At 34.4% G+C, this 22,500-nt stretch overlaps 1 protein-coding gene across 1 annotated transcript in view; it reads right to left on the bottom strand.

Moving 5' to 3' along the window:
- LOC122794985 (EGF-like and EMI domain-containing protein 1) overlaps positions 1-21,625 on the bottom strand; it is a 766,388-nt gene extending 744,763 nt beyond the window's left edge. Inside the window, exon 1 of the mRNA XM_044063575.1 lies at positions 21,061-21,625. Coding sequence (XP_043919510.1) covers positions 21,061-21,158 — 98 coding nt within the window. The 5' untranslated portion in view covers positions 21,159-21,625. The remainder of the gene's footprint in view (positions 1-21,060) is intronic.
- Between the last annotated feature and the right edge of the window lie 875 nt (positions 21,626-22,500).

The raw sequence follows: 22,500 nt of genomic DNA, 5'->3' as shown, positions 1-22,500 counted from the left end.
ATGTATGCAAATTAGATGTTAGTGTACAGATTTGTACCTATTTTTCATGGGCCTTGTCCAGATTTTTGATGTTTCCATGTTGAGAGGTATGCCATACAGCATGGAATGGGCAATTTACCATTTCCCTCACTGTAGTGCAATCTCAGAGTTAGTATATCTATTCAGCAGGGGGTATGTGAGGGGGTGCAGCCTGTAAAAACTTAAAAAAAAAATTTGTTTTTATTTTTTTTAGTTTTTGAAGTTTCAAAACTTCAGTCTTCTGGTCTCAGCCACATGAAGTTCGAAGTTTTAAAACTTCAAGCTTTAGAAGTACACACACACACACACACACACACACACACACACACACACACACACACTCACTCAGTGGCTCAATAGTTCAACATTGGAAGAACAGAAGGCTGTGAGTTCTATTTCCACCCCAGGTACTTGGATTGATACCACTCGACTGTCCCTAATTTTCAGGGATGTCCCTGGTTTAAACTCAGGTTTTAGCTCTGTCCCTTTTAATCCTTCCTAAAACAGTTTTACAGAAAAAGTGGTGAATTACACTTAATAAATAACAGTAATTGCAGCCTTCTTTTACTTCAGAAAATCAATATCAATTTACATTCTCTTATTATGTCAATATTTCTAGTTAATAGTACTAATATTTTACAAGTGTCCTTGATTATTTCTGGATTTGTCACACTTTCTTTTGAAATTTGCCCCTGACTGGCTGACACCTATGCTTGGATTCATTTATCCCTAAAGCTTGACACTGCGTTGCAGCATGTGGGGTGATGCATTCCAGAATTTGTCATTCTTTGGATGATATATTAAACTGTGGCTACATCTGTTTATACTGATGGTAGCTTAGTGGATGCAAAAAAAATCTTATGGCACTTATAGATTTATAGGGTCATAGGTTAAGTACTAGGCAATCAGTTTGCAGATAATTACAAGCCTAGCCCTAGCTAAAAACCCTAATCAAAAGTTCTCTTCACCCACAAGGAAGCCAAAATAAGACAGACTGGAGAGTATTTCTTGCTGCCCATCCAAGTATCTAGGTCTACCTTGAAGGTGTCAAGGGTGCTACTCTGTTTGATATGCGGTGGATTTTTGTATCAAAAGTGAGGGATATGTTGGAATTTGAATCTATCATGCCACTGTGTTTTATTTATCTGCTTATGAAGCTTTAGTTCCTTTAACTGGGTATTTAAGGTACCACACGTTCTTTGAAAGAATGGACAAGAGGGTTTGTGCTTTCATGGCTCGAAAGGTTAGGCACAGACTTCCATGGAGGAGACTGTAAGAGATTAAGTACAGAGGGCCATCAATATGTCCTCATAACTAACATTTTGAAAAATCCAAGTACATGGGGTGTGAAAAGAACTTACAGCTTTTTGTTCTTCTAGTACAAAAGGTGAGTATACCGGCTGTTGACCCACTGGCACTAAAAAAGCAGTAGCTGTATTCCTTCTGCGTCCTAGCCAAATTTCCCTTAGCCAGTGGGAATACCAACTCAGGTCTCTCCTGAAAAGGGACAGCTGGCCTAGTGGGATTAACCAAGTCAACAAAGCATACATAAATAATTAATTGATTAGAAACACCAACATTTACTTGGATGTTGCTGGATGGAATACTAAAATTGTAATAATGAACCAAAGTGCACAGCAGCGCTGAAGCACTGTCAACAAAGATACAAAGGCAATGACTTGAAAAGAGAGTCTGCGTTAACTTGACAGAAGAAAGTAGCAATATATATCCTTTGGAATAAAATCCTTCCCCAGGAGTAAAGTGTTGGTGTCCCTCTTCATTACTTCTATTTGTCTCAAGCAGATGGCAATGCAAAGGCAGAACAGAATAAAGTAGGAATTTGTTTTTTTTTTCTAACCCTTTGACTCCATGAAACACTGACACTCTCCGTGCTGTTTGAAAAGAGACTATTTAAAATTACTTATTTGTTAACAGGGGTCATGAACTGGCTATTCCCAGACCTTTTTCAGCCAGAACCTAGAACCAATTATCTAACATATATACACACTGACAAACACATATATCTTACATTCATACATTATATATACATATATATATATATATATATATATATATATATATATATATATATACACACACACACACACACACACACACACACACACACACACACACACACACACACATATATGTATATATATAAAAATCAGTCTTCAAAGTATTGTAAAATAGTATAGCCAATCAGCTAGCATGGGCGGCCGTGGTGGTACAGTAGTTAGTGTTGTTGCCTCCCAGCAAGAGGTTCCCTGGTTTGATTCTTGGCTGAGGTGCCTTTTGTACAAAGTCTGCATGTCCTCCCTGCAGTCATGTGGATTTCCTCCGGGAGTTCCTGTTTCCTCCCACACTCCAAAGACATGTAGTAGGTAGATTGGGCATTCTAAATTGGCTTTAGGTGGTGGTATGGATAAACTACAGTGGCAGGGCTAGCCACCCAGTGGTGTAAACTTTGGCTCGAGATGATTGTCACTGTTAAAGGTGACACCCCGCCTCAATGAGCAAAATGGGAAAAAGGGGTTGAGGATGGATCAACTAGCATATTTTGGGGGGGAGAGAATGCGCAAACCAGAATAACTTAGCATAAACTCATGTAGGTATGGGAAAACATCAAAATCACACATAAACAGAGTGGAAGTCAGAAATGATCTTGCCACTAAGCCACCATTGTGCTAATATAGTTCTGAGTGCATACCTTTACGTCAGTATACGTCAGGAAGTCATAACCCTCCCCCTGCCACATGATAACCATCAAATAAGCTTTGAGCAGTATACCATTTAATGCTCTCAGCAAGACAACAGATAAAAGAAGCACTGTGATCCTCCTTCAATAACCTTATGAAAACATTATCGAGTGTTCTTTTTGTAATATTTGCTTATATTTTTCATGAAAGCAGAAAGGTTGCAAGGTGAAAAACTTGGGGATGAATTTCCAAAATGTGGCTCTTTACAGAAATCTACCCTTACACTAACAAGGCTAATTTAGCTACACAAAACAATAAAACACAAACTGGCAGTATATAAACCACATCAACAAAAGTAAGCAAATCAAAATAATGTTTCCAACCACAAAAATTACATATTCACTTGCTTCCGAGATCGCATTACACTGAGGTAAAGGGTTACTCATACATATCATGTCAACGGCAACTGTGTACAACCATCATTTGCATACGACATCACAGCTTTTCCTTCTGTTACTGTTCAGTGTAATTCAGAGAGCTGACCTTCTTTTTTATTTCTACTGTTCATCCGGTTTACAGATCCTGCTATACTTGTTAAACTTACAAAGATATGACTGTTGTTCGTGGATGACATACTCTTGTCTTTAATAATGAAGGTGCTATGTATCCATCAGCGGGTCGGTACAAGGTTTAAGGTTACTGCAGTACAGGTTGTACACACTGTCCTTTTCCTTTCATTTTGTTTTTAAAATTTATTTCCTTATAGCAGGGCATGCACCTTGCATCATTATTAAAGAGAAGACTATTTAAACTCAACAGCTGATGTTTCCTAGTTTTATAACAAGTTTGCAGGATCTGTATACCACATGCTCAGAATGCCAGCTGAATATTCATGCGGATGAAGAAGACATCAACATGAGTATCCATAGATTTTCATACACATCAGCTGGTGCTGGGTGGTGGGAAGGGTTTGGGCGGGCCTTGCTACTGTACGTCCGGGGGGATTAGTACAGTAAAACAAAGCCCTGGAAAATATATGCACATATATATATATATATATATATACATGTATATATATATATATATATATATATATATATATATATATATATGTATATATATATATATATGGGTCTACTTCTAATGACCGAAACGCCGATTCGCCGACAGGGAAATCACCGACGCCAGAAAACCGACAACACACAAACCCGACAACGCGAAACACCGAACACCATAACACCGACACACTACACGTAAACAACACAGTACACTACAACACATATCCACTAGCCCTAACCCAAACCCTAACCCTAAGGTCCGACACTACCGCACACTCTCCCTACCTGCACCCTAACCCTAACTCACTTACACACCCGAACCCCAAGCTCCGACACTACCGCACACTCTCCCTACCTGCACCCTAACCCTAACTCACTTACACACCCCGAACCCCAAGCTCCGACACTACCGCACACTCTCCCTACCTGCACCCTAACCCTAACTCACTTACACACCGCTAACCCCAAGCTCCGACACTAACGCACACTCTCCCTACCTGCACCCTAACCCTAACTCACTTACACACCCCGAACCCCAAGCTCCGACACTACCGCACACTCACCTATCACACACCCTAACCCTACATACCTGAGTATTGCACACTTACCTGTCCGCTCCCTACTCCTAAATCCCTCACTATCGCATACTTACCAGGTCGCGCTTACACATTCCCCTTGTCGGTCTTCCGTCTGTCGGGATTCGAGCGTGTCGGTCAACTGCGTTGTCGGTCGTTTCGTGTCGGTGATTTCACTGTCGGCGAATCGGCGTTTCGGTCATTAGAAGGAGACCCATATATATATATATATATATATATAGATATATAAATATATAGATATATATATATATATATATATATATATATATATATATATATATATATATATATATATATATATATATATATATATAGTTCTCACATAATAAATTGCAGACTGGAGACACTAGTCTTAAGCTTGTAAATCAACAAATGATAATAAGATCACACTAGGTGAAATTATGGGGACAAATGGAAACAGTGTTGCTATACTGCCATGGAAGACATCTGCATAACAATACCTGCTTAGCAGTTGCAGAACAACCTACAGGCTATGGCTTGCTACTTTAAAATAACAGGTCACCATGACAACTATAGACCCATATCACTACTAAATATTGACACCAAAATCCTAACATCTATTTTGGCCAATAGACTGAAGAAAATAACTAATATAATTATTTCTAATGAACAATCTGGATTCTTAACATCTAGACAATCCAGTGATAATACTTTAACACTTCACACGTTAATTTCATATGCTAAACAAAATAATTTAAACATGTATGCACTTATCATAGATGCTCAGAAGGCCTTTGATAGAGTCAACATTACATTTCTATTCAAGATCTTACCCTACTTTAACATACCCCATGAATTTATCCTGACTTTACAAACACTATATAACAACCCTTATACAACTTTATATATAAATAAAACATGGTCTAACAGAATTCAAATCAGAAATGGTACACAACGGGGGGCGTGGCCAAGGATGAACACAGGATAGCAGCAGATTTCTTCAGCTCCACCAATTTCATTACATTGACAGGAATTAATTACTTAAAAAATTAATTCTTGAAGTAATTGTCTTTCTAAATATGTTTGTTTTATATAGTTCTTGAACTATATCTAAAAAAGAAAGGAAATCTTAATAATATTCCTGTCAGAAATTACTTTGGAAATTTTCCTGTCAGTTTATCAGTCTGAAATGAGTTCCAGTAAGACAAATTCTCAAGACTCCAGCATCAAGAAAGAACTTCAGTCTCTGATAATTATAGTCCAGCAACTTACTGCTAAGATGGATAAAATGGATACTAAAATAGACACTTTCATAGAAAAACTACAAAACAAATAGACTTGTTACATATGGACCTGCAACAACAGAAGATCCAGATGACAGGCATAGAAGAAGCTGTGAATGACATGGAAAATAAAATACAAGAACAGGAAATCAACATTGAGTTTCTGCTGAAACAAAATACACATTTACAAACAAAGCTGGATGACCTGGAAAATAGATCTAGGCGCAATAACATTAAGATTTTTGGACTGCCAGAAAATATTGAAGGTAACAATATTACTTCTTTTTAACAACATGGCTCCCTAAAACTTTAGATTTACCAGAAGCATTCTCTTTTGGTATCGAAAGAGCACATAGATCTATAGCTAATACTAACTCTAACAAAAACTATCCTAGATCAGTTATAGTTAGATTTCTATCATCTTTTGATAAAGAGATGGTTCTTAAATCTGCTTGGGCTAAAGCTCCTGTTAAGTTTAATGAGACAACTGTGCGTTTTGACAATGACTATTCTTCCATGGTAATTGCTAAAAGAAAAGTTTTTCTGCCACTAATAAGGGAGCTTAAAAAGCACAGTTTAAAACATACCTTCTGTTTCCTGCCAAGCTTAAAATCTTCCTTCCTGATGGTCCTAAGGTCTTCGATGATTTAGACTCTGCTTTACTGTTTGTCAAAGAAAAAAGGATTTTGGATAAAATAGAAGAAATGGAATGGGCTAGTTCTTCATTAAGGAGATTGGCAACTGAAGCTTCCTGGAAGACTTCAGAGAAGAAGAAGAGACTAAAAAACAAATGATTTGTTATATGTTTTTTCTCTCTCATCATTTTAGTTCATTATTAATCTTTTTGAATATAGTTCCTGCATTTCCAGAAAGCCACAAATATTTTGGAAAAGATTTAATCAAAGTTATTCTCTATGTGCAAAGAAATGTTTTGTTTCATAACCAGTCAAAATGCCTGAGGATTTAATGGCAGGCTGTGACTCGATTTGTTTTTCTTTCTGAAAAAGTAAGGTTAGTAATTTGATACATTTTTTTATCTTTACCTTTTTTTTCCCTTCTTCTTTTATTATTTTCTTTGTTTAAACAATGACATTCTATTTAGATTATGTAGTGGGTAAAGGGTGGGGAGGGCAGGGCGAGAACAGTAATGAAAATATCATTAATAGAATAATAACATATTTATTTCTTGTAAAAGTTTATAAGTTCTTCAAATGCTATTTCTAATTATACTTTCTTGATTACACTGCTTATGCTTGTTTGTAAATAATCTGTCATGCTTTAACTAATAATAATCAGAACTAAATAAGAGTAAATAATATGTTTTATTTTTAACTCTATTAATATAAACAGTAAGTAACATTCCATTGTATATACTTCTTACAGCTTTCTCTTACATTTTTTATTTCTGCCTCACTCCCTTTTATTTTCTACTCTCTTTTTCTTTTCTTTATTAATATATAGAAATGCTTTAGACTGTGTGGGCACAGTGAATAATAGGATTTGTATGAAAATTGAGTTGGGAGAAGAATGCTGAGTTTTATTGCTTGTTGGTAATTTTGAGTTTAATTTCACTTGCATAGAGGCTGTGATGATCTGTGGAATACATTGTGGAGGTTCTGTCATGTTTAGATGCATTTACACTGCTAAATGAATGTTTGTCACTAGTTTTAATAAGTTTCCGCCAAAATGTTAAGAGAGACAATATGGGATGTGGGCTGTCTTATGCACAATGTCCTTGAGTTACCTCAGAATCTTCAAATCACAGAATTCTCACAGAGAAACTGAAAGCAGTTAGTATAAACATTGACAAGGTTATCACACTGACACACCACAGATTCAGGAAAAATACTCTGTTCATAAAATATGTCAGTTATAATGAGTTTAAATGATGTAGTTTCTTGTAGTAAGTAAATGTCTTATTTTAGAAGGCATAAAAATTAAACATTTATTTAAATGTTTTTGAAAATCTACTTAACAGCAGCATAATAATCTGTGTTAAAAATTTGTGTTCCAAACATATACTTTACTATAACTCATTTAATTCATCTGATTGACAAACATAAATAATCTTATAACTCTATTCTGGAAGAAATGTCATGTGATATATTTTAAAGCAGTAGGTTAGCATGATTGTAAAATCTGGTTACCAATATGTGTTTGCTGTGCATTATTTTGTATAAAGCAGACAGATTTATTCTAGGGACAGCAAGTAGGATAGTGCTCTACTAACACACAACTCAGTGAGATCAGATATATATATATATATATATATATATGTGTGTGTGTGTGTGTGTGTGTGTGTGTGTGTGTATGTATGTATGTGTGTGTGTGTGTGAGTGTGATGGCTTTTTTTCTGAGAATCTGCATAACTATCCAATATGATTTATAATTTCTATGAATACAATATTTTACTCTATTGACAAAATGAATGTTTGCCACAAGTTTTAATAAATTTCCCGCCAAAATGTTAAGGGAGACAATCTGGGATGTGGGCTGTCTCATGCATAGTGTCCATGAGTTTCCTCAGAAGCTTCACTCACAGAATTTTCACAGAGAAACTGAAAGCAGTTAGTATAAACATTGACAAGGTTATCACACTGACACACCACAGATTCAGGAAAAATACTCTATTCATAAAATATGTCAGTTATGATGAGTTTGGATGATGTAGTTTCTTGTAGCAAGTAAATATCTTATTTTAGAAGGCATAGAAAATGAAACATTTATTTAAATGTTTTTGAAACTCTACTTAACAGTAGCATAATAATCTGTGTTAAAACTTGTGTCCCAAACATATACTTTACTATAACTCATTTAATTCATCTGATTGGCAAGCATAAATAATCTTATAACTCTATTCTGGAAGAAATGTCATGTGATATATTTTAAAGCAGTAGGTTAGCATGATTGTAAAATCTGGTTACTAATATGTGTTTGCTGTGCATTATTTTGTATAAAGCAGACAGATTTATTCTAGGGACAGCAAGTAGGATAGTGCTCTACTAACACACAACTCAGTGAGATCAGATATATATATATATATATATATATATATATATATATATATGTGTGTGTGTGTGTGTGTGTGTGTCTGTGTGTATCTATGTATATATGTGTATGTGTATATGTATGTGTGTGTGTGTGTGTGTGTATATGTGTGTGTGTATATGTATGTGTGTGTGTCTGTGTTTATGTGTGTGATGGCATTTTTTTTTTTTTTTTTTTAGGTAATAGCAGGTGTTTCTGAGAATCTGCATAACTATGCAATATGATTTATAATAATTTTTATTAATACAATATTTTACTCTATTGACAATAATGAGTTTAATTAAATGCTCATATACAAACAATTCAAGATTTTTTGGAAGCTGTTGATAGAATTCACATGACAGAAAATAGATGCATCTTAATGCATGTAATGTCTGAATCATATTAGCCAAAGTTTTTGATTTAAATGAATGTTAGAACATAATTTTCTCTCCTCTTGATTTCTAACATTAAGATTATTTGAATGCTATTAGAATTCAAGTGTTATATATTACATAGATCTATATAATAGTATGAACAGTTTTAAAAAAAAAAAAAGTTTATTTTAGTTTATATGATGCTGTTTTACCAAATGTGTAGTTTTGTCTTGATAGATAATTGAATTGAAAACTGTTAACCTCAGTTAAATATAACTAGTATTAAATTGATAAGGTGGTAGCTGAGGTACTGCTGCTTAGGGTAGGGGTTAACTTGAGTAGTAAATACTGCTCTAAGTTGGAGTTTTCAACTCCAGGCGGGATGCAAGGTTTAATCCTTACATTATTTTCACTTGTTCATTGTTATATGTATATAGTTTTGACATCCACAATATATTTTGTACACTCATTGTCACTACAAACAAAATTGAATCCTATACAAAATCCCATAAGAGATTTAATAAATACAGCTATATTTAAAGGTACACCTAAAAGAGGAGATGTAACATTATTTATCTTGTTATTTGTTATTTCGATCATAAGATTCTTGAGTTTTAAAAATGCCAAATGACATCTTTAAAAGGAATTTCTTTAAACATTAATGGATTGAATAATCCGTGTAAAAGGGCAAGCCTAATAAGATACATTAATCTACACAAGGCCAATCTAGTCTTCCTGCAAGAAACCCATCTCTTGAAAAAAGATATTGATAAACTAGCCACTAATAAGTATGCAGTATTGGTTAGTTCAGAGCACACTCAGAAAAAAAGAGGAGTGGCTATTTTATGGAATAAAAGTATGCCCATTCCTAAAACCATTAAGTCTTATCAGGATGACAAAGGAATGTTTTGTATGGTTACAATACAAATTAATGGGAAGACTTACACTTTAATTAATGTATACTGGATACCTGGAATTGGTATTAATACAGCGAAACATCATATTGATAAGATCATATCATTCTCTATAGGGGATATTATTTTAGCTGGTGATTTTAATTGTATACTACATGAAAGTGATACTACCACTATAAAGAAAAGAAGAATTACATCTAATGCAAAACATTTAAATGATTTTGCTAATTCTTATCATTTGAATGATATTAATAATCAGATAGAGTCAAAATCATTACCATACACCTTTTTTCTAACAGATACAAAACTTATTCAAAAATAGATAGGGTCTTTATTTCTAACCAGATGGTAACAGATTTAATTAATTCCAAAATCATTTTGTGTCCTATATCTGATCATAACTCAATTGTTTTTGAATTCATGATAAAATTACTCATAATGTTCAGATCAAAAGGATACCAGCATACTTAACTCAGCTAAAAGACTATAAAGAATATATACTTTCAGAAGTACAACATTTTCTAGACATAAATAATACTCCTGAAGTCTCCATTGTCTATGTTTGGGATGCCTTAAAATCATATCTATATGGACAAAGTATCAGATGGTATAATAACAAAAGGAAATCTTGGGATAAGGAGTTGTTAGATATTCAAAGTAAACTAGACTCTTATAAACATAATAATAAAGAAAATATTATGGACAAGAAAGTTATTGAAGAAATAAACAAACTAAATGAGAAATACAAAGAAATTTTAACTCATAAAGTTAAAATAACTTTAGAGAAATACAAGTTTTGTCTTATTCAATAAGCCCCAAATACTTACATAGACTTAAAAATAAAACAAAAGATTGAATAAACAAAACCATATCAAAGAAATATTTTCTCTAAGGAAAAGAAGAATGTTTCTAGTATACCAGAAATACTGGATGAATTTAGAAATCACTTTCACAAGATTAACCATAACAACATTAACATGGAACCTAAAGATAAAATAAAGGAGTTTATAACCACAAACATGAATAAAAAGCTTAATAAACAACAGATTAAACTATTGGACAAGAGTATTTCATATACAGAAGTTATTACACAAATAAATAAGCTTAAATCAAACAAAGCACCGGGTAATGATGGTATTATACCAGAGATATATAAAATCCTTTCTAAAACTACATATTCATTAATACATAAGGTTTTATTCTGGCCCAAACTGAGTTAATAACCCCCATCTTGGCAATATACATTTATTTCACCAATTTTAAAACCTAATAAAGATCCAACTAGATGTTCTTCATATCGACCCATCTCATTACTTAATGTTGATTATAAAATGTTTATGAGTATTTTTGCTGATAGATTGAAGACAATTATCCCGGCATTATAGACATAGATCAGACGGGCTTCATTGTAAATAGAAATACTTTTGATAATATAAGAAGAACTTTAACATTAATTGATTTTGCAAATAGGAAAAAGAAAGATTTAACACTTATTAGTCTTGATATAGGTTCAGCATTTGATTCAGTAAGTTGGGACTATCTGTTTACCTTACGGAAGTGCACAAATTTCTCTGATGCATTTGTAAATTTAATTGAGCATTTATACAAAGGAACGCTGGCTTATATTAAGGTAGGAACATATGTTTCACAAAAATACCCATTCTTAAAGGTACAAAGCAAGGATGTCCACTTTCTCCACTATTATTCACTTTAGTAATGGAGCCTTGGGCTAATTTGATTAGAAACAGTACTGACATAGAGGGTTTTGAAATAGAAGAAAATACAACATCAAAAATTCAACTTTTTGCAGATGATGTTCTAATTACATCAGCAGGATCTAATTCTTCTATGCAGTCTTTATTTGATAAAATGATGAATTTTAAAAGTATTTCTGGTTTAATATTCAATGAAGAAAAAACTAAAATACTACCTATATATACACGAAAAATACTCTCATTAGTGATTTTACTAAATATGTACCCAACTCAGGTCAGATAACTTATTTAGGTATAATACTATCTAAAGATATTAAATCTATTATATATAATAACTATAATACCTGTTTTCTTAATATACAAAATCTTTTTAATACCTGGAATAATATGTTTTTTACTATGGAGGAGAGACTTACAATTATTAAAATGATAATATTCCCCAAGATTTTATACTTAATACAATCAATAATACTTTCACCTACAAAAATAACTACCAAGAAACTGAATACACTAATGTTAAAATTCTTATGGGCACCTAATAGACCTAGGATTGCATTAAAGAAACATACTAATAGCTGGTCTCAAGGGGGTATTTCTTTTCCAGACTTTAATTTATATATTATCTCTTCTATTATAAAAGTTATTACTTTATTAATAGATCGGTCATATGTCGCAAAATGGAAAGATTATTGGGAGCTAATTAGTATGCACTTCATGAAAATCTCCTTAACACATAAAAATATGATTATAAATAACTCCATGTTGTGGTTGCTAAAGGAATTTTGTACTTCACCTATTACACCTAAACATATGGTCTGTTACCCATTAAATATTATTATTAGTTATCGTAACTTTATATTCATGTACCCTAAGTATAGGGAATGGAATTTTATTGTATTCCCTATAATTTATACTCAGGGTATGCTTATGTCATCTACTTCTGAAGGAGCTCATTTAGCTATAGATAATAATCTAAAGTACTGGTATCAGCTGATATCTGATAATAAAGTTAAAATCTAGATTTCTTAAAACAAGAATTTGATCTAAGAGAAACTTGCTGGTTAGAGGTTCAGATCTTTAGACAACATCTCATTGATAGAATAGATCTAATGTCTATAACAGTTAAAGAATCTATTCCAAAACTGATTGATTACTTGATAATAAATTTACAGCATAAAGTTTCTGATAAAGGTAAACTTTCATATATACATAAAATTATCAGACAAGAAACTTTTTACAATGTAGATTCATACTGGAATTATTTCACCTCTATTAATGGGGACCCACCAACTCAACAAGATAAACAATATATATTGGAATCTGCTTATAGAACTACATCTTCCATTGTCTGGAGACTTTATACATGGAAATTTTACATAGATCTTTTATACACCTTTGATGATGAATAAAATTAATAATAAAGATAATCTATGTAAGAGATGTAATGTAGAAATTAATGCTGACTGGGCTCATATGTTTTATGACTGTATGAAGTTGAAAGAATACTGGAAGTCAATTAATGAATTTTGCAGGCTCTTTTACAGATAATTTCATTATTTCTAAGTCTCTTATATTATTCAACACACCTGTACCTCAATGTGTTAAAAAGATTAAGCTTCCCTTGTTATGGTCTATCCTAGCAATGGCTAGGAAAATAATAACTAGAAATTGGATTTCAGATACACCTCCTTCGTTCAATGAATTTAAAAATGTTATGAATATAATGTGTCATATGGAAATAAGCACAATTAGAATGAGAACAACTAGAAAAACATCACATTTTATTGTATGGGATAATTTACAAAATTTGTTAAAAAAATTCTAATTTCAATAGCACAGTATTTTAGTTTAATTAATTGATCTGATTGTAGTGGATGTCTTTGTAAATACTTTAGTTGTTTTGTTGAATATTATAATAATACCTATTTTTAATTATTTGTATAAAATTGTTATGATATTTCTCTTATATGTTAAAACAATAAATTTGTTTTAAAAAAAAAGAAATGGTACACAACAGGGATGCCCTCTATCTCCCCTATTATTTAACATATATTTAGAACCCCTTTTCTTAAACATCAAACAAAATATTTACCACAATGCCCCAATAATATATAATACAAAAATCTCCTTGTCTGCTTTTGCAGACGACCTTAACATATACTGTACAACTCCAATATCGGACACTCAAAAAATACTATCCGCTATTAATGATTTTTCACTAATATCAAACTATAAAATAAACCTTAAAAAAAACAATATCCTTGCCTTAAGAACTCCAAAACCTTTCTCACTTTTACCACTGGTAGGAAAAATTAATCCTGAGGAAAAGATCAAATATCTAGGAATTACATTCTCTACAGATAACAAAATTTTTTATCTTAATAATATTAAACAAAACTGGGAGCACATATCATGTGATTTAAAGAGATGGAAAAATCTGAAATTACCGACATTAGCAAAAGTGTCGATCATTAGAATTAATATTTTACCCAGATTATTATACATTTTATGTCTGCTCAGATACTAATACCCAAGACATTTTTTAAACAAATTCATACTGAATTTGCTAAATTTATATGGGATCCAAAAAAAAAGTAGAATATCTTATGATAAATTGATAACCCCGAAAAGTAGAGGAGGATTAGATCTACCTAATTTTGAAAACTACTACTTAATCATAAATGTGAATAGAACACTAAGAATTGCAAACTATGACTCATGAAGTAAAAATTGGTTCCCATGTTGGTTAAGACTGGGTTTTAAACATATAGAAAATTTGAACATAAACCCCAAAGCATTACCTTTTTTAAATAGTGAAAACATTACAACATATAATCTAATGGAACACATTAAAACCTATATATCATTAACACAAAAACTCTTTAGATCAGTAAATCTCTTCCATCATATGTTAATCCTACAACCTATTCATAAAAATCCTAACCTGAAAATCAATAATCAACTAATAGATCTGGAAAGGTTCCCACTTATAACTAACTTAACACTACAAGATATATACCCATATCTTAATGGTTCTGCTCATGAATTAAGACATCAACTGGGCCTTCCTAAATCATATCTATTGATTTTGAGACAGATCAAAGAAATGTCTACAAGTTATCTTCAAAACATATTCATTAATAAAGATGATCTAATGAAATGTGTTACATTATGGCAAGCCCTTCTTCAAAATAGGAAATTTATAACATGTTCATACAAATTGTTAAAAGACATGAAATTTCAAGACCAGCTACTATTGTCTAATTGGAGGGAAAAAATACCATCGACTGAGGAAAATAAAATACTACAAGCATTTAATTTAACGAAAAAATCTATTTCCCTTCAGAAGCTAGCTTTCACTCAACTCATGATATACAATAATGCATATTACACGCGCCTTAGCTTGCATAAATTTAACCCTAAAAACTCACCAAAATGTCCACATTGTAAAGATGAAACTGCTGACCTTTTGCATATGTTCTGGAGCTGCAAATGTATATTTAAACTTTGGGATTCCCTGAAACTACAATTACAAAAAATGGGATACCAAGCTTCAACGCTTACTTGGGAATTTACAATACTACATATCTCTCCAAACAACCTATCTAAAACCCAAACGACCACCCTAATTAATATCTTTCTGCTAATGAAACTCTACATAGCTACAAATTGGTTAACCCCATCTAAAACTTCATGGGAAAATTTTAAGACATTAGCGATAAAACATATATTAGCCCACAAGTTAATACTAAACAAGCAAAACAATAATCCATATAATCTGAAGTTATGGAACAGATCTTCAATATCATTCTGGCATAAAATTTTGGCCGAGAAACCTTATCAGCTTACATCATGGAAACAGATCATGTTTTAGAAACCAATATTCTAAGACATTAACCCTGGAGGAAACAACCTTTTTTCTCTACCACTAAGAAAAAATATGAAAGCATTCATGTAAATAGTGTAAATATGTTTTAAATATATTGTTGTTAGTACTACCTTAATTATCACTGGCTTACTCTCTTGTGAGTGTTTTGTTGTGGAAAATAATGAAAAACAATAAAGAAATATTATGGAAAAAAAATAAAATAACAGGTCATCACAAAAAGTTAATTTAAATGCATTAAGTTAAACTGTAATGGCTGAGGCAACTTTGTTGGCATGAAAAAAAATGTAGAGAGGAACGGATACATTTCTCAAATGCCACACATTAAAAGGTACATCACTCGTCTTAATTCTCAAAAGCCCTCTACACTGTTGAAGGAATTGACCTTATACACTCTTCAATGATATTTTAAAAGCCCAAATTTCAACGACTCTGCAACAAACTATAGAAATCCAAATGAAGAACCAAGCAGACACAACCCGGTATCAGGAGCCACAATTCACACCAAGCACAAGAACACTGACGATAGTTTACCTATGTTTCGTCTTTAATGTACAGAAGAATCATTTGGATTTGGATTTCTATATTTTAAAAGCCAACAGTTTCAATTTGTGATGGGCAATGTTGTACTGTACTGGTTCACCGGATGCGCATAAGCAAGAGATGCACAAACCCCTCCCAGCATTCAGTAACAAGTTGACATCACAGTTTAGTCATGAATAAAAAATGGAATGTGTTTCTCGGCCGCATGAATATTCATCGAGGTTTGTCAGCATGCGTCATGCAGATACTGCGAAGTTGTTAATTCACTGATTTGCATTTCTCTGTATGTAACTATAGTAGGCAGTTGTTTTGTAGCCGAAGTGGCTTACTATTTACGGATTATTTCTTTTTTCTCCTTAAGTCTTGTTTCATTACTGTTTTCCCTTTACTTTTGGAGGGATGAAAGCCTCCCCCTGCACCCCTCGCTACTTCAGTATATCAACTCCGAGTCTGCACTACATTGAGGAACACCGACCAGTGCAAATACATGAAAAATGTTCACTAGAGTTGTTCTGATTAAGTCACAACATTCAAGAGTTAAGAAGAGACATGTAACAAAATATGTTAGCTTCAAAAACTACTATAGCATATACCTGCTTGCTGGCACATACATTAAGATTCTTAAGTAACTTGATATTTCATTAAAGTTAACATGCACTATGCTAGCAGCTCAGCCAGCGAGGTGGGGGAATTGGAACACATACACACCTGTCGTCTCTGGAACATATACTTTAAGATATTTATGCTGCCTGACAACACACCAATGGAAAATCACTGAAAGTGAGGTCACAACATTCTCATTTCAGAGAAAAGACCTCACACTTCTACTTTGTGTTATGTTAAAAAGCAGCTTGCATGAGGAGTACAATTATATGTATTGTGTCATTTATTTTTATGGACTGGTTGCCTAAAGTCACAACAGAACACACTAGAGGTTAGATGTCAAGTATATCTAACAGGAATACAAATACAACTTTTCTGTAGTATATCACTTAGTGTATCGCTGCACTTTCCATAGCAAATGCAAATAAATCCTTAGAGATGGTTATATTCTCCTTACGCGCAGTGGTACTTTTGAATGACATCAGTTCGGAATACAGTGCTGTACTCAGTAAAATGAAATTTGCAGCATTTATAAAGTGACTGCCTGTAATCTCAGCTATCCTGAATCCAGTTAAGGAGATGGAATAGGTTAAAATATATGTATATATAACCTTACAGACCTGCACCTCTTAATTGATGAAACTCTGCTAAAACTCTGGAGCCTCAAAGCCGCAGGAACAGGTACTAATTAACAATCAATGTATGCATTATGTCACTGGCAAATCTGCATGACATGCCAATCATTCATTTGCATACTACATCACAGTCATTAGGCTTGTCAATCACTCTAGCCACACCCATTACTGCACGAAATGGCCAGTGAGCCAGTACAGTACAACAAAGCTTTGTGTTGTTCTACAGTCCACAAATATACATTGTAGCATACTTAATTCTATAATGCTTTACAGCTGCACTTTCAAACCTGATCAAGTGTTGCACAAACTACCCACTTTTCAAACATTCTGTCCCAGTGGTCCCATGCTTTTGAAAAAAAGTTGAGACTTAAAGGAAAACTGCAGATAAGGGGATGATCATCTCTCACATAATGTATCATATGCCTGGTAATTAGCACTTTGGATGCAGATGGAGTAAGCATCCTACTGTTGGTAGCGGCAGGCAACTCTTGCACCCTTTATCTCCGCCACATTCTGTTTCTGGAGATATGCATTGGTTGGGTGTGGCACTTACAAGTGTGCATACAAACAAGTGGCGCTGTATTTTTTTTTTATGTCAAACAGGCCCATTAGCAATAATTGATATGAAGTGATTACATAGCTTTTTAAGTCCTGTACTGCACCAGAGAGGTATGCTCAATGCCTCACAATTGCACATTGACCCTCACTGTGCCCTGTACTGCCTTCTTATTTTAACCTTCACAGAACATAACATGGTATCATATACTAATAATGAACAAGCATTATGCTTAATTGTATATCCTAATATTCCCCCACACCCGCACCACCAACACATTTTGTAAAGTGCTTACACCTGTTATATTAAACCTTTAATCGCGTACATGACTCCAGTGCACTTACAGTTGGTATATTAATTACTGTGCAGCTTTTGCTGTGGCTTTTAGTTTATGTACATTTCTTACTGGTATTGTAGACATATTATCATTTACCTAAAGTCAGTGTTCTTACTTTGAGTTATATTGCTGCCCAGCTTTTTTTTTGCTTGCTTGCTTTCTGAGTATATGTGTTATTTATATTTTTAATTATTATAACCGAATCAAATGTGCCACTACAGCATGTACTATATAATGTACCTTTTATTCCCCTTCACCTGGAGCCATATTTCCTCCAAGTATCTCTTGGCTTGTGAACCCTGCTAAAATCCTGTTAAGAAACTAAAAACAATGCATACTGTTTGCAATGTTGTACTTCTCATGTTTGCATTCTCTTGCCTAAAAGTCATCCTTAACCAGTGCTATGCCTAACATGAGCTAAGCATAAATCGCATATAAAACTATAAAAATAGATACACATACATATTGAAAACAAGTTAAAATACACAAAATTAACACAGAGGCGCATACATTTTTACCAACTGAGCCTGCTGGAAAAACTGACTGATAGGTAGGCAAAATATATAGTTATGTAAGCTTTTCTTCCTACAAAACAATTATGGCTGAGTTCTGCCTAATGTCTTACTGAAATATTCAAGCAGCCTACAACCTGGTACAAGTTCAGTATTACAACTTGAACATGGGAAATAGTTTACTTTCTTCCCATACCTTAGATGTGAAATGCTTAAAAGGTTTTAAGGCACCTATGCCGAAGAAGTCACCTCTGGGTTGGACAGATTCGCTTCTGAAAAATAAGAGAGAACATATATATATATATATATATATATATATATGGTGTGTATGTGTGTGTATCTATTTATACATGTATAGTATGTATAGGTGTGTGTCTGTACAATGTATATATATATATATATATATATATATATATATATATATAAAATAGATAGAGAGAGATGGTCAAGCCAGAGCCAGCTCGAGCTTGGCTCGAGCCTAACTATAAGCTTGGCTCTGTGTCATGAACCAACAGTTAAAGAGCGGAGCCATAATTACAAGTTTTTTTTTTTGTTATTGCTGACTGCTGAACTGTTCATTCAGACCAAATCTCCAGACTGAGAATGCTTTTAATTAGGTATACTCTGCGTATCTAAGCATTGTGGTTGGCTAGAATACTAGAGACGATGAAGATTTGCAGCTCATTTTGAGTGCATTATTATTTTTTTTTTTTTTTTTTTTTTACTCCAGAGTGCTTGCATGCTTCCACAGAAGAAGAGGAGCCCGTTTCAGTGAGGGAAAGAATTCAAGGGAGCTTGGAAAGCACTTCCAGTGCTATGGACAGCATGTACAGAATCCTTTTGTGTTTCTTTGTTTTTACTGAGGTAAACCCCAGTCTCTCAATTCTTTCTGATTTTAGCTCAGGGCTATGAATCTCAGAAAGGTACTTAGTGGCCTTAGATCAACTGGTGCCCTAGGCAAAAGGCTAAATGGCGTCCCCCCACCACACTATCCGGTGCCCCCATCCTGGTCTACCTATACCAAATAAATACTGGAAAAGTGCCCCTGCTGAAGTGGTGCCCTAGGCGGCCGCCTAGGTGGCCTTGTTTGGTGGTGAGTATATGTGATCAACAGCAGCATATTGTAATTACTACATTGATGTAGCAGTAGCCTTTTTTTCTTTCACTTTTCCCAACTTTAAGCATAAGAAATGTACACAGAGCTGTGCTACTTTTTGGGGGAAGGCATGGGGAGGCATCCTGTACACAAAAGTGCAAGGTCATCGTGCAATCACTGTTAGCACAAAATAAAAAGTGTTTTGACTTGTTGGGATCAGTGCATGTGTTTACTAATCACAAACTGAAACAGCAAAATGTTACTGCAGTTCTATATTTCTTTGTTTTTTTCAGTGAGAAACTTGTGTACAGAAAGGGGCTAACATTTTGGAGGCATAAATACATAAGAGGAAAGGGCAGTTGTGGTTGATATGGTTTGCTGGAGGGCAGAGTCTATCAGATGGCAAAGTTTGCCAGTATTACTACATTTTGTAGCAAATACACAGTCAGAGGAGGTGTACTTCTCAGAAAGGGTACAGTCCACTGGGAGTGTGTATTTATTTTGTACCCAAATATTTCTGTTATTAAGAATACAGTTTTTTTTACTATTATTGTGGATTGCCTTAAAGGAAATGAAATACTGTTTCTAACATAAAACTAACAAAATCCAGCATTTCACAAGGCTTTTGTTGTTCCATTTTAGGCAGTGTATCTAACGGGGCTATTTGAACATTTCTTGGAAAGTGCAGTGAAGATACTGTACAATAAATCATCAGTAGACCATAATATGAAAACAAATATGAATTTCCTTCTACTAGCCAGGGCAACATTATTGTTCCTGCATACAAAGTGCTGTATTTCTATGGTGCGCTTATTACAATTCTTTTCCTATCTTTTGTTGCTGGCAGACCTTTAGCTTGGGCATGGCAAAGGGGGTAGTTAGTTGTAAGGTGTTAAGAAGTGTGATCAACATACTGTCAGCATTTTCTAATGTCAAGTGAATGCTGGAATGTCAACGTCTATTTGGCTGTAACTATATATATATTTTTTAATTAAATAATTTGCTCTGAACTTCCAGACATAAAATAACTAAGCTACTGCTGCGATTGTAAGCTCCGCTCTTAGTGGGCTCTGAGAGTCACGCCAGACCCTTGTCTCGCTCTAGCTCAGTTCTTCTTCAGAAATCTCAGGCTTGCCCACGTATGTGTGTGTGTGTGTGTGTGTGTGTGTGTGTGTATGTATGCCTATGTCCGTACATATTAAGAACAGCCTTGTTACACGCGTCATACGAGTTATTATACTTACATGGAAGGCAGAAGATTTGTCCCAGTCACTTTCCCATCTGTACCACCAACTGTTACTCCAAGAAGACACATTGCCACACACCACGTCTGCAGCTCCATTTTCTGACACTTGTAGTTCTGGTCACAACTGTCTGTAAACTAACGGCCAACCAATTATACTAGGGAAATATGGCATCGAAATCCCCAAATCACCTTTTTTCCTGCCGACATAAAGTTTGAAAAACCTGTGAGGATCCAGTATAAAGGACAGATTAAATCTCGACTTGTTTTCCTAAGGACTGGAATGAGTTACAGTACAGTAAATGCGTTTTGTGTTCACTCACACACTGCTTTATACTGAAGAGTTTCGCACATTTTGTTCGGGCCAGTTATATTGTACTGCATCACGTCCCAGATGACTAAATCATACAGGTGTGTGTGTATCTCCCACAGTACCGGACCGGTCAGGGTGCTGTCATTGTTTCAACCACTGCTGCGTCTTCAAGTACTTCCGCGCCTCTATCACCGCTGGGCAGAAGAGCCCATGTGAGTTTGAAGAAATCTTACCTAAACATAAAACACGGTCGTCTCTTACACCTCTCCCCAAAACGAAACGGAGAGGAGGAGAAATCGCAGGCATGTCACCTCCCCAGGTCAAATGAGGAATTTTCCCCTCCCTGTCCGCCTAGAGGCGCGTCTTCAGCCGCTCCAGTGAGAATAAATTAACTCTTCTTGGTGATTTTCTGAGGAGACTGTTTCCCGGGATGCGTGGAGGTGTGCGCGCTGTGGGGGTGGGGTGTGTTCTGTAAGGGACCTCGCAACAATCCCAAGTAGAAAGAAAGAATTTTATTGTAATAATGGTTGGAATGAATGACCCCCTCAAGTAGCGTGTTGTTACTTTTCAATGTTGATGTGCCATTGTGCGGAATGTGAGTTCGGGTTGGTCTGACTGACATACAGTGGTGGGAGCTGCTATTTCAAAATCCTCTCAAGTTTTAGTTAATGAATTATAGAAACGTACATGGTGGTCTTATTTTTAATGTGAATGTTTAGTTTGCGCAGGATGTCTTTCTCTGGGCAGGATTTACGATTAAAACATTTAAAATATTTACGTCGGTTCTAACTACTGTAGAAAATGTTTCAGCATTTTTTCTGCAGTAGTGTAAAATTTATTTTACTGCCCGTTTTGGAGATCCACCACAGTTTGGAGGAAACAACTGTTGTTCCGACCTAAAGTAATGTCCTGATCTGTAAAATAGGCTATCTGTGTTGTTTTGTCATCGTTTTAGCTAGCATAGAAGTGATGTGTACACTCAGAAAGTAATGAATGCACAGTTATTGCGCCTGTCAAAACACGAAAATGACTCCTGCATAATCAATTGAAGTTTCCCCACTCTAACTTCATATCCCCTTTTCCCAGCTTGAACCCCCTCAACCACCACCACCACACACCCACACGCAG

The sequence above is a fragment of the Protopterus annectens genome, chromosome 2.part1 (assembly GCF_019279795.1).
Source record: "Protopterus annectens isolate FY-2018-M chromosome 2.part1, PAN1.0, whole genome shotgun sequence".
Classification (NCBI taxonomy): Eukaryota; Metazoa; Chordata; order Ceratodontiformes; family Protopteridae; genus Protopterus; species Protopterus annectens.
Note: the sequence above shows the minus strand (reverse complement) of the source record. Positions and strands in the feature narration are given on the sequence as shown.